The sequence below is a fragment of the Geotrypetes seraphini genome, chromosome 10, assembly GCF_902459505.1.
Source record: "Geotrypetes seraphini chromosome 10, aGeoSer1.1, whole genome shotgun sequence".
In the NCBI taxonomy this organism is placed as follows: Eukaryota; Metazoa; Chordata; class Amphibia; order Gymnophiona; family Dermophiidae; genus Geotrypetes; species Geotrypetes seraphini.
The window spans coordinates 137,708,719-137,728,138 of NC_047093.1; the positions used below are offsets into that span (position 1 = coordinate 137,708,719).

General features: G+C 43.9%; 1 protein-coding gene across 1 annotated transcript; it reads right to left on the reverse strand.

The window, feature by feature from the left end:
• Positions 1-8,938: 8,938 nt before the first annotated feature.
• LOC117368372 (zinc finger protein 835-like) lies at positions 8,939-17,127 on the reverse strand. The gene is made up of 2 exons (XM_033961964.1): positions 17,005-17,127; positions 8,939-14,238 (listed from the first exon to the last, which is right to left on the reverse strand). The coding sequence occupies exon 2, from the start codon at positions 14,210-14,212 to the stop codon at positions 12,089-12,091; it is 2,124 nt and encodes a 707-aa protein (XP_033817855.1). The 5' UTR covers positions 14,213-14,238; positions 17,005-17,127; the 3' UTR covers positions 8,939-12,088.
• Between the last annotated feature and the right edge of the window lie 2,293 nt (positions 17,128-19,420).

Consider the following 19,420-nt stretch of genomic DNA (forward strand, 5'->3'; position numbering starts at 1 on the left):
TAGAATAAATGTATTTAATTATCCTGCTTTAAAATCATGTCAATATAAAGTTTTTCGATAGAATTCTATCATTCCAGGCCGCTAGACTGAATACATGGCTTGGAAAACCTATATTAGAGGCTACTTCTTACTTTGATTTTAGAAAATCACTAAAGACACATCTGGTCGACATGCTTACATCTTAATTGTGGTCATTGTTTAACTTTCCATGCTTTTACCTCATGTATTCTTTTAGCGATTGTTATTATGTATTTTATATTCACCGATTGTACTTTTCCCTTGTTGTGAACCACTTTGAACTTTTGGTCTAGCGGTATACAAAAAATAAATTATTATTATTATTATGTCAAGCTGTATCTGCTAAACACTGTGTTGAGTGAAATCTCTTCAGGAAGGCAGTTTATGAAACACAATCATTTAACCCCCTTTTACTAAGCTCATAAAATTCTATGAGCATCGGTGCATTTAGCGCTACGGGCCACGGAAGAAACCTCTACCGTGGCTCCGTAAAGGGGAGGGGGGTTAATTTTAATAAATATTGAAAAATTTAATTCAAGCATTTCTAACGAGGAGATCAATCTCCTGTCTTTTTACAGGGTTTATCTTAACTGTGGAAATAGCTACATACCCCCTCCGCCCAAAATTTCAGCCCAGTCCAAGGAAAGCTGTGTGTTTGTGAAATCTTCTCTCAGCGTTGAGGGATGTGCCGGAGTCTTGAGCTACCGATTCAAAAACTATCTAGTGTCTATAATGTTCTCCAACCCTGTCAATTATGCCTTCCATAAGCTCAAGTTTGCTCTGAATATTTCCCAAAACCTTCAGGAGTCTACGGAAACTCTCTACCAAAAGATGTATTCCTCAAAAGAAAACGATGTACTGCTCTCCGACACTTTTCAAAAGGCAAATGTCACAAGAAACTTGGATACGTTGGTAGTCACTACGGAAGGGATTCATGTTTCTGCGATCATGTCCAACGACTACCAAGCCGTAATGAAAGTGAATATTGATGATGGGGTTTAATTATGAAGCACTACTGCCTCCTATATGTCCAATCAAGTAAGCACAGGCTCCCCATATTATACTGTTAATTTAATAGGGATTGAAAGTGGTGTGGTGTGGGGGGCAGAATTTATAACAAAAGCTTTAACAGACAAGAGTATTATTGGATATCTGTATTTTATGTTAATAAAATTGTTTAAACTCCCTCTCTACCTATTTTCCTCAGTTTTAAAAGTTTTAATCATTTTTTTTAATTATTATTGTTCTTGAAGAGGCCCAGGACGAGGGATAATGTAAGAATGAAAATATTCGAACCAGAGGTTTGCTGTGATGGAGAGGATTTCAAAATAATTTTTACAAGTTTGGAATCCAGTGCATTAGTAATTGGTTAACTGAACAGACTTTTTTTATTGAGAGGATTTTCTTATATTGTAGGTATGGCTCCAAGTTCACAGGAGAACAGCCTGAGGCCCCGATGCTCAAAAGCTGGTTGTAGCTAGTCTAGGTTACAAGTTACCGTATTTTCACGCATATAACGCGCACGTTATACGTGGTTTTTACAAACCGCGTGTAACCTTGCGCATTATATGCGTGAGCGCGTTGTACAAAATTTTTTTTACATAGTTTCCCCCCCCCCCGACGCCCGATTCATCACCCGGAAGGAGCGTTCACACTCCCACCCCGAAGGACTGCTCGCACCCCCACCCGAAGGACCGCTCGCATCCCCACAGCCATCTGACATCAGAGAAAGGGCGGGACCGCCGGAAGAGGAAGCAGCGCAGCAGGGCTCAGAGAAGGGGCGGGACTGCCGGCAGAGGAAACAGCTGGGCTTGCTGGCATCCGGAAACAAGGTAGACAGCTTCTCCATGGGGGAGGGGGGAAGGCTGTGGGGGTGCGAGTGGTCCTTCGGGTGGGGGTGCGAGCAGTCCTTCGGGGTGAGTGTGAGCGCTCCTTCGGGGTGGGGGTGCGAGCGGTCCTTCAGGGTGGGGGTGTGGGTGCGTGCGATCCTTTGGGGTGGGGGTGCGAGCGGTCCTGCGGGGGGGGGGGTGAATCGGACATCGGGGGGGCATCAGGCTTTCAGGGTAGGGACAGGACTTCAAGGGGGAAAGGAGAGTCGGGGCGGGCGAAAAGAGAGTCGGGGTCTCCAGAGGAGAGTCGGGGTGGGCGAAAGGAGAGTCGGGCAGCATGCGCGGTATACAGGTGTGCGCGGTATATAAAAATTTCTGTACATAAATTTGTGTTTTCCGCGCGTTATACCCGTGTGCGCGTTTTACATGGGTGCGCGTTATCTACATGAAAATACGGTATTGCCGCTTCCGATGCATAAAAGGGTTCTTGGTGGCTTTTACCGATTGCGGTACAAGCCACCAAGAATCCTTTGCAAATGCATTAGAAAGAGCTCATTAGTATTGATATGAGTACTCTATGTAAATGCAGAGCCGCAACAAGGAACGCCCACCTTTCAGTGTGCAAAATTTTTTGGCAGGTCTGGAGCTGTCAGTAGCAGGGGAGTGACTTCAGAAAGAACAGTTTGTTTCAAGTTTAATATGTATTTGATTAATCGCTTTATCGTTATTCAAAGCGATGTACAAATAATTAAAATTACAATATAAAAGAAATATTAAAATAAATAGAGACTAACAGGACAACAACAATTTTGACAAGAACTGGAGACATAGGGATAGGTAGGGGAAGAAATTACAATTTATAATATAAGAGTGAGAGACAAATAAGGAAAACACTTAGGGAAGGGATAAAAATGAAGATGATTAAATATAAGATTATTTAAAGAAGAGAAGATTAGTTTTGAGACTTTTTTTTTTTTTTAAATATTAGTTGAGAGAAAAGTCTTGGGATTAAATTGTGAAGGCGTCGTTAAAAAGGAAAGTTTTCAGTTTACATTTGAATTTTTCTAAGTTAATTTCTTCGCGTAAATAACAAGGGAGAGAATTCCAGGTTTGGGGAGCAGTGACTGAAAAAATAAACTGACGGCGCGTATTTATTATTTTTAGCGAAGGGATCGTTAATAATTGCTGTTCGGCTGATCTTAGAGTTCTATTAGAAGTATAAGGGATTAATAAATTATGAATCAAAGCCGGAGTTTTAAAAAGAAGAGATTTAAAGGTGAGCAAGCTAAGTTTGTGTAATATTCTGTGGGTTACTGGAAGCCAATGGGCTTCCTTAAGAAGAGGTGTTATATGATCAAATTTTTTAGCTTTTGAAATAAGCCTAATGGATGTGTTTTGTATAATCTGTAGGCGTTTGATTTCTTTTTGTGCTATTCCTTTGCTTGAATTTAAAAAGTCTGCAAGAATGGCCATAGGTGTAGGATAGAGAAAACAAACCAAAACTGCAGACTTGTACACGGTGCAGGCAAATTTTATTTTGACAAATAAATCTTAACTAAAAACCTTTTACCAGACAGGGGACCCAACACGGTCCGTGTTTCGGACAACCTTCATCAGGGGTCCATGGTAATACTGTGACGAACTTGTAGTGCATTTCAGAGATTCACTGGTGTGCTACCAAACGCTATTTTTCCAGGCTTCTTTTTGTGATATATTTCTTTTTACCTTTATTACCATGGACCCCTGATGAAGGTTGTCCGAAACACGGACCGTGTTGGGTCCCCTGTCTGGTAAAAGGTTTTTAGTTAAGATTTATTTGTCAAAATAAAATTTGCCTGCACCGTGTACAAGTCTGCAGTTTTGGTTTGTTTTCTCTGGTCTGTTTTTTCACTGCTGACGAAGTTGGACCTTTGGTTCTTTTGTTGCATAGGTGTAGGATACACATTTGTTCAATTTTTGATAACATTCTCTCAGGGGAGCTCAGAACAGTTTACATGAAATTATTCAGGTACTCCAGCAGTTTTTCCTGTCTGTCCCGACAGGCTCACAATCTATCTAATGTACCTGGGGCAATGGAGGGATTACGTGACTTGCCCAGGGTCACAAGGAGCAGCATGGATTTGAACCCACAAGCTCAGGGTGCTGAGGCTGTAGCTTTTAACCACTGCGCCACACTCCCACATGCATGACAGCTACATCCAAAATCACCACTACCAAAAAATAAAGACTCCTGACCTTCTGCCATAGCAAAAGAGGTTTCAGCTGCAACTGGAAGTTTTTTTTTTTTTTTTTTGGGGGGGGGGGTTGCCCTGTCTGCTGCTTGCTTTGAAGTTCGGAATTCCAGCGATCATAGCCCTGCACTCTACTGATCCTGCACACAAAAAAACTATACCTACTGTTCAGCTCTTGTACACAGGTGCCCGGTAGGGCCCTTCCCCATTTACAGCTGATACTCAACATAGTGTGCATATAATTTGCATGCTGTTTGTGTTGAGCATTGCCCGGTAAACTAAAATCGCACTGTCGCCCGGTCTTTTCCAAGCAGTGCCGGGACTTCTGTGCATCTGCCCCCGAGTCGGAAATAACCATGAATGGGACACATCAAATCCAAAGCAACAAGACAGGGCTGGGAAGTCCACAACCCCCCTAATTCTGTAAACTTGCATGCTAAAATTTCTAACATGCAACCTTGTGCACACAAGTTATACAATAAGGTCAGTTGCATGTGTAACATAATTACATAGGTAGGTGCCATCGACTTGTGTGCGAGTCCTAGCGACTTGATGAATTGCAGATCTAAAAAGAAATCAGTTTTGTGCTAGGCCGGTAAGGTCCTCCAGCATCATCCCCATGGTGGTTTTCAACATGTCCAGCCATCTGACTGCAGGTCATCCTCTTCACCTTGTTCCTTCAATCTTCCCAAACATGATGTCCTTCTCTAGTGATCTCTCTCTTCTGATGGTGTGACCAAAATAAGACAGTCATAACTTAATCATTTGGGCTTCAAGTGACATAGTTGGTTTGATCTCTTCCAGAACCAATTTGTTAGTTCTTCTGGCGGTCCATGGCACATATAAAATCCTTCAACACAAAAGCTCAAATGAGTCAATCTTCGATCTCTCATTTCTGTAGTGTCCAGCTCTCACTTCCGTAATTGACCACTGAGAAAATGAGTAGATAGACAAGTCTGATCTTTGTTTGGAGTGTTTTACAACTTGGGATCTAGCTAGGTACTTGGGACCTGGGTTGGCCACTGTTGGAAACAGGATACTGGACAAGATGGACCATTGGTATGACCCAGTTTGGCTGTTCTTATATGAGCCAAGTATAGGACAATCGAGCCATTGTGACATCGCTGCTGAGGTTGGCTCTTAAGTGTAAAAACCCACTCAGAAGAATTTCACAATAGGACAAATCCAAAATTTCTTCAAGGATAAAGTGAAGATAGCAGCAGCTAAGGACAATGGTTCACACACTACAATATTAAAGTGAATTCAATTAAATGTGAGGGGGGCAGTCCTCAGTTTACACAACTGAACGCTAACAAGACCAAAGCGTCAGCTGTCACTCTTTATACCCACTCAGGGTTTAGGAGGTGAAACATCCCTGGTCTCACCCCCGTTGTGAATTACAAACATGCTTCAGTATAAAATCAAAAGATATGAAAAACAACTTGGCTTCTACTATAAACACAGATCAGCGTGCATAGTTCATATCGGGCCATAGGCGAAGGAGTCCAACAAGATATAAAGCTGGAACTGACTGGGGACTGGGGATCGCTGGACTTTTGTGCTGTATGCTCTTCCAAGCAGTCCAATATTCCCGAAGGGGGTTGTTCCCCCGAAACGGAAGCCGTTGAATTTACAGCAAGCACGTGTTTTGATGACTGCTATATTGACCACATCTACAAAAAGATAAGTACAGCGTATAATTTTTTACTATCAGTTCCAGCTTTATATCTGGTTGGACTCCTTCACCTATGGCCCGATAGGAACTATGCACGCTGAACTGTTTATAGTAGCAGCCAAGTGTGAATGTGTGCTGACACAGTTGAAAGCTAAGTGGGAACTTCTTTCTCTTCTTTGCCATTGAAAATGAGTTGAGCATTTGAACAGTATGTTCTTTTTTAAGCTCTTTTTCAAAATAAGTCATACACAGTGATGGGGCGGTGGGTTTGGCTATAGGAGCTAACGCTCTTGGTCAAATTTCACATTTCTGAGTGCATGTGAATACTTTATTTTCTTTATAAGTCAGATATATTTTTGTTTGTATACTGAGAAGTCTTAATCCAGTTATACAGTATTACTTTGACCTCTTCGCCCTTTAAGCCACGATAACATATACCCTCTATTATATTAAGTGTGACTTAGTTCCATGAGTTTTTCACATCTTTTGATTTATACTGAGGCACGTTTGTGCACTGTAATTCACAACAGGGATGAGACCAGGGATGTTTCACCTCCTAAACCCTGAGTGGGTATAAAGAGTGACAGCTGACGCTTTGGTCTTGTTAGCGTTCAGTTGTGTAAACTGAGGACTGCCTCCATCACATTTAATTGAATTCACTTTAATATTGTAGTGTGTGAACCACTGTCCTTGGCTGCTGCTATCTTCACTTTATCCTTGAAGAGGTTGGCTCTTAGGCATTGGTGGAATGAGGCATTATGACATCACAATCTCAGCTCTGGAATGTTCCTACTCTTTGGGTTTCTGCCTGGGTTGTCCACTGTTGGAAACAGGATACCGGGCTTGATGGACCTTTGGTCTGTCCCAGTACGGCAGCTCTTATGTTCTTCTTTGGATCCACTGTTTGGACTTCAGAGATATCAAAGTCACAAAATGGTTCTCTCAGTAGGTTCACAATTGTGATGGCAGATCAGGTCATACTCATATCTATGATGTCCATCCAGCTGGCACTGAAGATAGACGTTTGCTAATTCAAAAATTAATTATACAAGAGAACAGACCATGTCTTCCCTTTGGTGCCTGTTGCAACATGATCCTGTGAAAGAACATATCTTGGAAGTGCTGTTTCATTGGATAACAGAGACAAGACACGAAGGTTTTAATAAGTATTATATAATTAATACATACATTCCAAAGACAATGCTGACCCCACTCTTTCTCATACATTAAAAATAAATTAAAAATAAAGGGAAATAAAATAATATGTAACAAATAAATCTTTAGCTTGAGTTCCATTCTTCAGTGGTATCCAATCCTATTCCTTTGATGAAAAGGAAAGGAAATGGCTTCATGGAACAAAAGTTACGGTGGTTATTTTAGAGAACTAGTGCAGTTCAGACATCCAGAGTGCAGGAGCATCCAGAACCCAATTCTACAAAGCTGGGATAAGAATGTTTAAAACTGAACAACATCCATATGGGAAGGGGTGTAGTGTGAGCATAGGAAGGGGCTATAAGGGAATGAATGCCTATACCCTACAAGGACGTCAGGACTTAGGGTGGTTAAATGTCAGAAACGTGCACCTATTAAACAGCCTTCCACTTGAGAGATCAGGATGTTCAACTTCTTAATCTCCTAGAGGTTGATGTCCCTCGCCGCCGCCACCACCAGCATCATCATGCCCGAAAAGTGAACTGGGCAAGAGAAACATTATGTTGCCACTTCAGAACATGAATGAGCGTATGCTGCTATGAGGCATTCGGATAAATTAAGAGGAGACAGATTCAGAACCAATGCTAGGAAGTTCTTCTTCACCCAGAGGATGGTGGACATCTGAAATGCGCTTCCAGAAAATGTGGTAGGACAGAGAAAGGTATTGGGTTTCAAGAAAGGATTAGATGTTTTCCTGAAGGAAAAGGGGATTGAAGAGTATAGATAGAGGATTAATATGCAGGTCCTGGACCTGATGGGCCGCCGCGTAAGTGGACTGCTGGGCATGATGGACCTCTGGTCTGACCCAGTAGAGGCACTGCTTATGTTCTTATGTCCATGTTCCGGTTTCATCCCAATATTTTAAACATCTGTTTTTCTAAAATGAACGTTCCCGTTCCATGTGTTTTAGGACAGGCTCCACATCAGCAGGAACCTGTTCTAAGATACAAGTAGAACTTGAGATATCCTGACCTAGATGTCTCAAGTCCAACTGTACCTATTTTCTAAAATGCTGCTCTATGTCTCTTTGGCAGATTGTTGTCTGTTGACCTTTCTTGCCTCATCGTAGAGGAGAGGTTTTGAGATCTGATTCACATCCTTGTAGTTCCTTTCCTAAGAACCAACACTACTGTACACAGCAAACCCTCAGGCCAAAAGAAGTACATAAAGTACCGGCTCTTCATGACGGAGTCCATCTCAATTGGGCAGCAACAGATTTGTCCAGCTAGCCTTGGACAATTGGGGAAAATGTTTATTCAAAAGAGCTCTTGACAATAAATACCCTATAAACGTTTTCACATATTATCCATAGCTGTTTTCATTGGTGGAAAGGCTGAAACATTGTGTTAAGACAAGCCAACCTTCCTCAGCCTTCTGCCACCTTTATTCTCCTCAGTCTATTCCTTGAAATGATCATCTTTGTTTAGGGTCCATCCAGTGGACCATAATTAATGTCCCTACAACAGGGACAGACTTGCTACATAACTTTTATGGCATTTTTATTCCTTCAAAGTTCTGCTCTAACACTGATTCTTAGACCAAGACTGGAGATTCCAGGTTCCAATGAGACAAACCAGGATTAAAGCGCCACTGACAAAAAGCTTGCTGTGCAAGAAAGACACTGGTAGTAGCTCAGCCTCCAATGCACAAAAGGGTTCTCGGGAGGCTTTTTACCAATCACGGTAGCAGCCATCAAGAATCCTAATCAAATGCATTACAAGGAGCTCATTAGTATTAAAATGAATTCTCTGTATAATGCACAGCAAGGAACACCCACCCCTTACCGTGCAAACTTTTCCGGCAGATCTGGAGAAGTCTGTGATTTCCCTGATAGGAGTAGTTTGCTTTGAGCAGTTGCATGTCTGACGAGCATGTCCCGCGTCTAACAGCTGCATCTAAAACTGATGTGTAACTAAAAAAAAAAACAAAAAGACTTCCAAACTTGCTGCAGCAAAAGCAGTTTTAGCTGCAACTGGAAGTTTGTTTTGCTTCTTTTTTTTTTTTTTGGTCCTTGTTGCTGCATATCAGAGCGCCGTGATCACAGCTGTTGAATCTAGCTGTATTCCAAGGTTCCCGATTTGTGATCTGAGGGGAAGTTCATATTTCCCAAAAGAGATTTTGATGTCAGGTATCCGCCCACTTGTGTTAGGGACCTATAGAAGCTCAGTTCCGTGTTGCCTCTAAGCCGAGTGGGAGTCCTCCAACTGCATTTCTGCCAGTGGGTGGTGATGCTTCAATATTATGTTTTCAATTGTTAGGGACAGATAGGTTCCTTGGAGTCCTGCGGAGTTTGCAAGTCCCTCACCATTGAAAATGTGATAGGGAAACAGCACCCCCTACCAGCAGGACAGTAGGTGGAGGACTCTAATTCAGCTGAGAAGGAACAGTGCTTGCAGGGTCCCAGGGCATCTGACTCACCATGCCTTGCAACCCGCTTTATTTGTGTCTGCTGTGGTTCCTGTTGACCATTTTCGATACTTAAGGGGGGTTATTATAGATTATCAGTTATCTTTTGCTCTGCAAATTTCTTCACTTGTTAAAATGGATTTTTTATTCTGACATCAGTTAATCTCTCTTTCTAGTTATCTGAGCAGGCTCTTCATATGTTCTGAGCTCTCATATCGACTACTGCAAGGTTATCTATGCTGGCCCCCCTCAATATCTCATCAAACGTCCTCAATCCCTGTAGAACCACTGCTCTTCCACTCGTCACATGCATATGTAACTCCACTATTCATCTATTACCACTGGCTTCCCAAGCATTTTTGCCTCATCTACAAGATATGCTTACAAATCACAAAGCAGCATGAGCTGAGATGTCCTCCTATCTAGGGTTACCATATGACTCCAGAAAAAGGAGGATGGATTAAGACATCCGTGTTTTACTTCCACTGAAAACAACAGAAGTAAAACCGGATATCTCAATCTGTCCTCCTTTATCTGGACAGTCTATCAAACTTGTTCCCCTTTTAGAGACAGGTCATAAAGGATGTCAGCTAGATCCTCAGATGCACCACTCCACGTTCAAAATGACTTTCATAACGTTAAGCTTGATGTGCATTGTCATTACCGGATCCACTTTTATGAATAATCAATTTTAAATTCATTTATTAGTCAGTGCTTTAGTTTTTTTTTTAATAAATATATAAATATATCTTTTTAACTTATTAACTTATCTTTTTAGTTCGTGGCCTCTCTTTCTTAGGGACTTTCTTTTGCCAACATGTTTCGCTGGAGAAAGCTTTTTCAAGACAGCAGTATTTTAAACCAAATACACATCTCCTAAAAACTTTACACCTTGAATTAACTAGTAATAAATTACCTAGTAGTTATACGGCATCCATCTTGACCACGCTTCTCTGTGAATAAAGATGGCGGCGGTTTGGTTTACTTCCCTTTTATATTACCTCACAATGAGGAACAGCTAAGCGAGACGCATTCAAACGTCTTTACGTCATCACTCAAAACCGCAGGAGGACACTATTCATCTCTATATAACTCCAATCTTGCTTTACTGAATGAAAAAGCAAATTTCCATAGACTCTTAAAGAGAAGATATACAAATATGTCAATCCTCTAAAGCAGGGGTTTCAAAGTCCCTCCTTGAGAGCCGCAAGCCAGTCGGGTTTTCAGGATTTTCCCAACGAATATGCATGAGATCTATGTGCATGCACTGCTTTCAATGCATATTCATTGGGGAAATCCTGAAAACCCGACTGGATTGCGGCCCTCAAGGAGGGACTTTGAGATCCCTGCTCTAAAGCGATCTTAAAAAATATTGGAAAATCATAGATCTATTTATATGAGGTTAGATCAAAGAGCCCCATTCTAATTCTTCATTTAATCCGTGGGGAACTACCGTTTTCAACTGGTAGATCCACCTTTGTTCTCCTTTTTCTGGAGCCATATGGTAACTCTACGTCCTTGGCCTCTTTATGCCTATCCATTCTTCCCAAGTGGACTGTCTCTCTAGTCCTCCACCTTCCTGCATTCACCTTGAGTCTATCAGATCCAGTCCTTTCTTTTCAATTTCTCTTGCCTGTTGGAATGATCTGCCCCTTCTTCTGGCGCCCAATTATCCTTTCCAAAATTTAAAGCCATGCTTAAAACCCACTTTTTTACTTTGTCCTTTGGTGAATGAGGTTGAAGCTATCTCATCGTTGGCTGTGGCAGAGTTTAATTTTCTGTGTGATAGTTTTCTTGCCTGTCTGGAGTGTACGCATATTTTTTTACCTAAATATCTGATGGTGTTCCTTTCCTACCTCTGTTTTCCTCATATTATTTGTGTGTGAACCGCTTTGGCCTGTATTAGTAAAGGCAGCAGATCAAATCCTGATAAACCATAAATACCCAGACGTTCATTGCATGTAGCAGCAGACACACATGTGCTCCTCATAAGGCCTTCGACTGAAATTACTCCGTGGTCCCCATCACTGGGTGACGTTATTGAGTTCATTCTAGCTTCAGGAAAGTGGCAAACTCAGAAAATTAAAAGGTATGATAATCGGAAACTTATTTTCTAATCAGCACATTTTAACCCGCACACTCTAATTTCTGGGAAATCCTTTAAGGGCTACCTACCTATCACGGAAGAAAGGAATTAAATTTGCCGAGCCTGACTCATTGGCAAGACTGCATGCGGGATGCTGATTGGGGGTAGCATGCAGCCTCTATCAGCTTCTTCACCACCTCTTCCCAGTTCCCATTAACATTCCCCCCTCCCTCCAACAAGATAGATTATCAATTACAAGGCTCCACATCTTCCCAATAGCTAGTTAGGAGAACCTGTTCCCTCTGCCCCAATCAAGAATGTATCAGTGCTATGTCCCAACATATCTTCAATACTATAGTACATGTTTTTGTCTATCAATGTTTCTTTTAGAGTTTATTTTGGGGTGTTCCTTTTCTGGCGACAGGAACATCCCTTTACAATACTATATCGGCATCCATATTTGATCCCCCTCCTGCTCTCCCTTCTCAAGAGATTCAAAGTGCTATGCCAGAGGCGAGAAGAACCTAGAAAATCTGTCGTTCCACGAGCTATAGTCTCTTAGTGGGGCTCAGAGGTAGAAACAGATACAGGACAGATGGAACATGACAACAAGAGGACAAAAGGAAGAGGGTCAGGCATCTCGGTGTACTCTCTGATGCTGCAGCAGGTTGGAAGGGTGGGCAAAGCCCTTATCACAGATGCCACATTTGTATGGCGTCTCACCTGTATGCACCTTCTCGTGAATGATCAGATAGGACAGATCCTTGAAATATTTTTCACAGAAAGTACAACGGTATGGACGCTCTTCACTATGTACCCGGTGGTGCTGCAAAAGAAGTGAGGGACGTGTGAAAGCTTTCGCACAGTCCTCACACTTGTACGGTCGCTCGCCCGTGTGCGAGCGCTCATGGATGACCAAATAAGAGGACTGCTTGAAGGCTTTGCCACATGTCTTGCAGATGAAGGGCCGCTCACCTGTATGCACCCGTTCGTGGGAGGCCAGAGCATTGGATTGCTTGAAACCCTTGCCACAGATGGGACACACGAATGGCCGGTCACCTGTGTGGACCCGCTCATGCACCTTCAGGCTGTGCCCGTAGGTGAACCTCTTGCCACAGATGCCACACACATGTGGTTTATCATCACAGTGCTGCCGCTGGTGCAGGAGCAGCGAATTGGAGGTGGGGAAGTCCTTGCCGCAGTCGCTGCATTTGAAAGGCTTCTCGGTACAGTGGACGAGCATGTGGCGCTGCAGCTCATAGGGCGTCTTGAAGGGTTTTTCACAGCAAGCACACCGGTAGGGCCGCTCCCCTGTGTGGATGCGCCGGTGCTCCTGCAAGTTGGATGAACGCTTGAACTTCTTGCCACATGCCTCGCAATGGAACGGCCGTTCCTCCGTGTGCACTAGCCGGTGGCTTTTGAAGTCCGAATGGCGTTTGAAAGAGGCATCACATAAATTACAGTGGAATGGTCTGTCCTCGTTATGCACCACCTCGTGGCTAAACAGCTCCCAGGCTCTCTTGAAAGACCTGTCGCACACACTGCATTGAAACTGCTTTTCGTCAATAATAACCTCTTGGATGTCCAGGTCTGACACCACTGCGCCCTTCTCCTTCTTAAGGTGGGGCAGGAGTTCCGCCTCCTGAGTTTCACCCAGGGTGCTACCAGGGATAAATTTAGTAGTGGAGTAGATTCCGTTCTCATCAATTAGGTGGACAAGGTTGGAATTGGAGTTGCCACTGGTGGCTAAGGGCTCAGATAGTTTCACAGAAACCCGCTCTGTATCCCTTGGCTCACACTTCTCCTCCTTCTCTAGCTGTATGCAACTGCTAACTTGGAGTGATTTATCATTACACTGGGCATCCAACAATCTGGATGCAACTTCCTGGCCACATTGCAAAAGTTTTTTCTTTCTGTGAAACTCTCTGGTTTTGTCCCACATAAGCCTCCATCTTTTACTTCTGGAAGGTCCTGGTTCGTCATGGCTCTTTTCACTATCAACTTTATCACCATATGAGAGCTTCAAAGGTTCATCTCTTTTTTTCCTGGAATGCAACTTCCACATCTGAAGCTTTGATTTTTGGCATTTGACCTTCAGAGACTCAAGGGAATCTATTGAACCTTCATGTTTGACCCTTCTCAGAGTCTCCATAGCGGCATCAATGGTATTGTTGGCCTTGGCCAAGAGATCCTCAGCTACATCTTTGGCGTTCTCAATCTTGACTTTGACCAACGGTTTCTTGGAGTCATCACCTGGGCTTTTGTCCTTGATCCAGGGATCTACAATTGCATCCGAGATTGTGGGCTTTACGGTGAGTTCCACAGAGTCACCTGCTGAGTTCTCAATCTTGACCCTAAGCCAATGCCCCACAGTCATCTCTCTCAAGTTCTTGGTCTTGGCACAAGGTTTCTGCCTTCCATCTTTGGCATTCTCTTCCCCCTTGCTGTGCCAACTCTCATCAGAAGTCATTTTCAAAGGGAAAGAATTGCAAAGAGGAGCCTCATGAACATCTCCTTCCAGGTCCTCTAGTTGAGTGCTCATATTAAAGAATTTTCCAGAAGAATCTTCTTTCTCTGGAGAGCTCTCAGTTGCTGTTTTCTCTTCATCATCACTGTTACTGCCTTCAATCTCTGAAGACCTTGGATCATTATGTACCAGATCTTCCTTCAAGTCACCATCCAGGGTAAAGATCTTGAGGCAGTTCAGTGGAGAGGAGGACAGATCACTGGATGAACAATCGGGCTCCTCCTCCATAAGTCAGTGATCCGTCTTTTTGACAACTGAGAGGAAAAAGAAGATAAAAAGTAAATAACCCACTGAAGTATCTGCCACACAGGACTAACTGCCTCACACACACTATTATTCACATCCTCTCGAATCAACCATAAAATGTGTTCTAAAATTTAAAGTGGAAAACTTAAAATATTCTTGCATTGGGCAGAATAGCAAACGCCACCCCCTACCCCATCTCCAATCTACTGGAACATACATCAAGAAAAGAAGTTGGGGTTATATTATAAAACAACCTCAGAGACCAAAAAAAGAATTGCACATAATTTTAAAGGAGACATGCCAGGCAGAAAAATCAAGAAAATTTGAGTCAAAACATAAATAACTTAGTAAATGAACATTAAAATAGCCTTACTGGGTCAGACCAATGTTCCATCAAACCCAGCCTGTTCTCACAGTGGCCAATCCAGGTCTCTAGCACCTGGCCAAAACCCAAGAAGTAGCAACATTTGATGCTACCGATCTAGGGCAAGCAGTAGCTTCCAAGTCTTTCTCAATAAAATGAAAGTGGATAAAGACCTCTATGGTTCATCTAGGGCAGGGGTGTCAAAGTCCCTCCTCAAGGGCCACAATCCAGTCGGGTTTTCAGGATTTCCCCAATGAATATGCATGAGATCCATTTGCATGCACTGCTTTCATCTCATGTATATTCATTGCGGAAATCCTGAAAACCCGACTGGATTGCGGCCTTCGAAAAGGGACTTTGACACCCCTGATCTAGGGAGTCCAGGCTGGATCCAGGACTGCCCTGTTCAGCCAATAGATTTCATGGTGTAATGAACAGCGACTTTCGTACAATAGATGCAACAGTACTTGTGCCAGATGCAGCACACATCCAGCTACTTTATCCCCAGAACACAGGACAAAATATCTCTAGAACTACACACACAAAACAAAACTTAACAGTTCAGAGACAGCAACCAGGAGTTGGGAACTAAGGCCTTGATGGGCAGACTTCTGTGGTCTGTGTCCCAAGTTTGGCAAAACAGGGAAGACTTTCAAGATCTGCTTCCCGATTACAGAAAGGCAGATTTGGATGGGCTGGAGTGGGCTTTGACGGCAACTCCAACATTTGGGAGGGGAGGACAGTGCCAGTCTGTGTCTTGGTTTTGGAAAGAGAATGGATGGGCTGGAGTTTGGCTTTGATGGCGACTCCAGCTGTTGGGAAGACTTCTACAGTCTACGAAGCAAGAAGAGATCAAGAACAAGTATGTGTATTTTATATCACATTCATATCATATACTAAGAGTGTATCTAAGAGGGAAAGAAGACGACATCTTAAGGCTGATAGCGAGCAATATGTTGTCCCTTTGCAAGTGTTTGATTGTCGGTTTAATGAAGCATTGACAATTGAATGCGACTATGCAGGGTGACCAAATTTATAAAACAACTCTTCCAAGGATGCATGTAAATATAGATTACTTAGAAGGGTGTAAATACAGCCTACTTAGTTAGAATGGTTAACCATAATCATGTAGCATACATATATAAAAGTATCATAGTGCAAATGCAAGCATGATACCCTAGTCAAGCAGCTAGGAGGCTGACAACAATCACAGAGGAATCCATCTGAATCTGTATTTAAAATCCATTACAGATGTCTTTGAAAACTTCTCTGAATTGACTCCCCAGTCATTAGAAGCGGTATAGAAGCTTCCAATAAAGATATAACTGACTACATGTGGTTGGCATTGTGTCAAACTGCCAATTGCCCTGTACCAGTGATAATCATTAAGGCGTATACCCTGCATAGTGTGTCAGATGCGGCTCTGACCAGGCTAGATGGACCTTGCAGGTTTTTTATCTGCAGTCATTTATCACGTTATTTTGTTACAAGTTCAACCAGGCCTTCCCCTAGCCGAGCTTCTTTGCTGAGACAACTTGGTATTATTCTGCCTGCCCCAGCTTGTTGTAACGAGTGCCTCCCCCCAAAATCACCTTCATTCTAGGCCAGGTCCAGTCTTTGGGACACACAGAGCCAGTCAAGTTTTCCTGATACCCACAATGGATAGGCATCATGGGGGCAGGGCGTGCAAATTTCTCTCATGCTTACTCATTGTGGATATTTTGAAAACCAGACTGGCCTGGGTTAAGAATGGCTGTTCTAGGCTTTTCTCCTCCACTTTGTTGCTCAATGTGCCTTGCAACATTCTTGCACCAATGTACTCAGTGTATGAACACTGAGGGCTCTGTCTCTTAGTGTGTGGGGGGATGGTAACACCCCTCGCTGTGTCTCAATGGTAGGGGATAGGGGGTGGGATAAGTATGCAAGGTGCTGTCTCTCAGGGTAGGGGATGGGATTCGATTGATTCATTTTGATATACAGCTATTGACATAAGTTACTGTGTCTCTGTCATGGGGGAGGGAATAAGGATTCAGGATGCTGATGTCTCTCAATGGTGACAAACTGTCACTGTACCTCTATAGTAGGCGAGGGGGGTGGGATAAGGATGATGGATGCTGTCTCTCAGAGTGGGGGATGGGAGCACCTGTCTCTGCATCAGTATAGTGGGGGAGGGGATAAAGATGCAGGGAACTAATCTATCAATGTGGGGGATGGTACCTCCTATCCTAGTATCTCTGTAGGTGGAGGGAGGGGATAAGGATGTCAGTGTGGGGGGGGGGGAGGGGAGGATGAATGGTGCTGTCTCTCAGGGTGAGGGGGTGACAGATCCTCTCAGTGTGTCCCTACAGTGGAGGGAGGCTGGTGCAGACTGATTTTTCAGTATTATCATTCTGACTGTCTCGTTACTCACTTCTCTCTTTTTCTTCTTTTCTCTCTTCCCCTTCCACTTCCGGTCATCGCCGACAGTCTAGCCCCTTGCTCCTTCTCCTCTCGTTCGTTCCTTCCGGACCCGCCTCCTGCTCCCCTCCGTACTGTGACGTCAGAGCGAGAGGCGAGGTTTGGATTCCTTCTCTTCCGTCGGGGGGCGGGGTTAGCGACCTGGGCCTGCAAGGGCAGAGGCGGAGAGTGTGCAGTGGGCACGCGGTAGGAAAAGCCAATCGCGGCGGGGGTCGCTGTGCGCGTGCGCTGCTGCGCTCGTCAGGGCTGGCCCTGCCACTAGGCTTCCGCTTCCGGGGGAAGGGGCGGGAGGAAGGCAGCATGTCCCCTTTGATCGTGCTTGTTTAACTATGAAAATGTTGAGGGCGAAAAATAATTGAGGAAGGGGTGTAAAGATGAAAGTTTTGCCTAGGGCAAAACTAGCACCTAAGTAAAACCCAGATGTAGCCATCCTCCTTTTTCTGAAGCCATATGGTAACCTTAGCTCTGAAGCACCTAATGATGGTACAGGTGATGGCAAAGCTGCAGCATGATTTCACACACCCCCCCCCCCCCCCCAAAAAAAAAAAAAAAATGGCTGGAGCAGAGATGAAGGATGGCTGAGAGAAGAGGTGTTCTTAGGGCACCCCTTCTCTCACATCAAACTGACCAGCCTGCCCCGGACAGGCTTCCCCAAGAGTGTGTCTGATCTTCCCCCACCTAAAAAATAATCCCTGGTGGAATCCCCGCACCCACAGCCATGCCAGGATGGGCCAGGCTTCACCCCCTAGTTTTCACTAGCCCTGATGGTCAACTAGAATTCCCACCCCTCTACATACTTTGCATAGGAGGCAGGAGGAACGCCTACTCCCTCTTGCCTCTGGGCCACCCACTTATATGGTATTTAGGGCCCCCAGGATGCACTGGGCAGGGGCATTTTGAAGAGGACGGCCCAAAGGCAGGAGATATTTTGCCTCCTATGTAAACTACTAGGACCAGTGAAAACTAGGGGGACTCAGCCTGGCCAGACATGGTCAGGGGGGATTGGGTCAGGTCAGGTGGGTAGGGTTACTACATGTCTTTTTAGAGGAGTGCCCAGAGGGATTTCCAAAACCCAGCAGTTTGTCCTGGTTTTGGAAGACACCAAGCTCGGGTCTGCATCAGAAGGGCCTCTAATAATTCGCGGATGCAACATGACACTGTCGTGTCGCATCCATGCATGCTCAAGAGGCTCTTCAAACGCAGCACTGAGCTTGGAGAAAAAGAGACAAAATTTGTGTGGGGGCGGGACAGGGACCATGTACCCTCTTTTTTTCCACACACACAAGAAAGTTAGATCAGAGTAATGAGCGGCAAATTACCATTGCGATTTTAATGTGACATGAATTTGAATGTTCATGCTGAGCATGCCACACTGAATTCTCAGCGCTAGATTTGCAGCTGAGTTCCCTGTACTGCCAACTTTTTGAGAATCCCCCTAAAGGAGATTTAAATGACTCCCCCAAGATGGAGAAAGCCAGGATTAGAAGTGAAACCCAAAGAAATGAAGTGATTCTCCTCAGAGGCATAAAGAGAATCAGGGACAGAGCTGGAGATTAGAACTGAGGCGGTAGAAGATGAAGTGTCTCACCCCAGGGTCACATATGTTTTGCCAACAGCACGGTGTACAAAATATAAAAACAGGAAATGAAAAAAATGCCTTAAAAAATAGAAAAGCAAAAGAAGAACAGTAAAGAAAGAACAGAAGAAAAATATATAAAAAATTAATTAAAGCTAAATAATCAAATCTGGTGTAGAAAGGGGGGGGTGAGCAGGGGGAAGATCTGCCCCGGGCGGCATCGGGAGCACCAGCCCATCTTCCTCTCTGCCCCCTGCTCCTTCCCACCCACCCCCAAGGGAGAGCTGGCGCTGGTGTGAGCAGCAGTTTGGAGTTTCTGCTCTTGCCAGAGAAGAACTAGAGGTACGGTGGGGTGGGTCCGAATTTTACGGGAGTAAAATCTGGTAATCCTAGTGGTAGATGTATGGAATAGATTCCTGGTAGAGGTGGTGGAGGTAAAGACTGTGAATTCAAGAAAGCATAGGATAGGCACATGGGATCTCTTAGGGAGAGGAGGAGATAGTGGATGCTCTGGATGGGCTGTTTGGTTTTTATCTGCCATCATATTTCTATACACACTAGATAGAGATCCCCAATGGGAATACGATTTATATCATATTTCTATAGCCATAAAACTCTATGACCTCACAATGCAAGTGTTAAGAGTCTTAGCCTATAGGAAGAGGAGATGCAAATGTTAACAGACTTAGCCAATAGGGAGAGGAGGAGATAGTGGATGCTCTGGATGGGCCATTTGGTCTTTATCTACCATCATGTTTCTATAACCATAAAGCTCTATGACCTCACAATGCAA

Coding starts and splice junctions, on each gene's coding strand:
- LOC117368372 (XM_033961964.1), bottom strand. CDS start 14,212: ATGGAGGAGGAGCCCGATTGTTCATCCAGTGATCTGTCCTCCTCTCCA.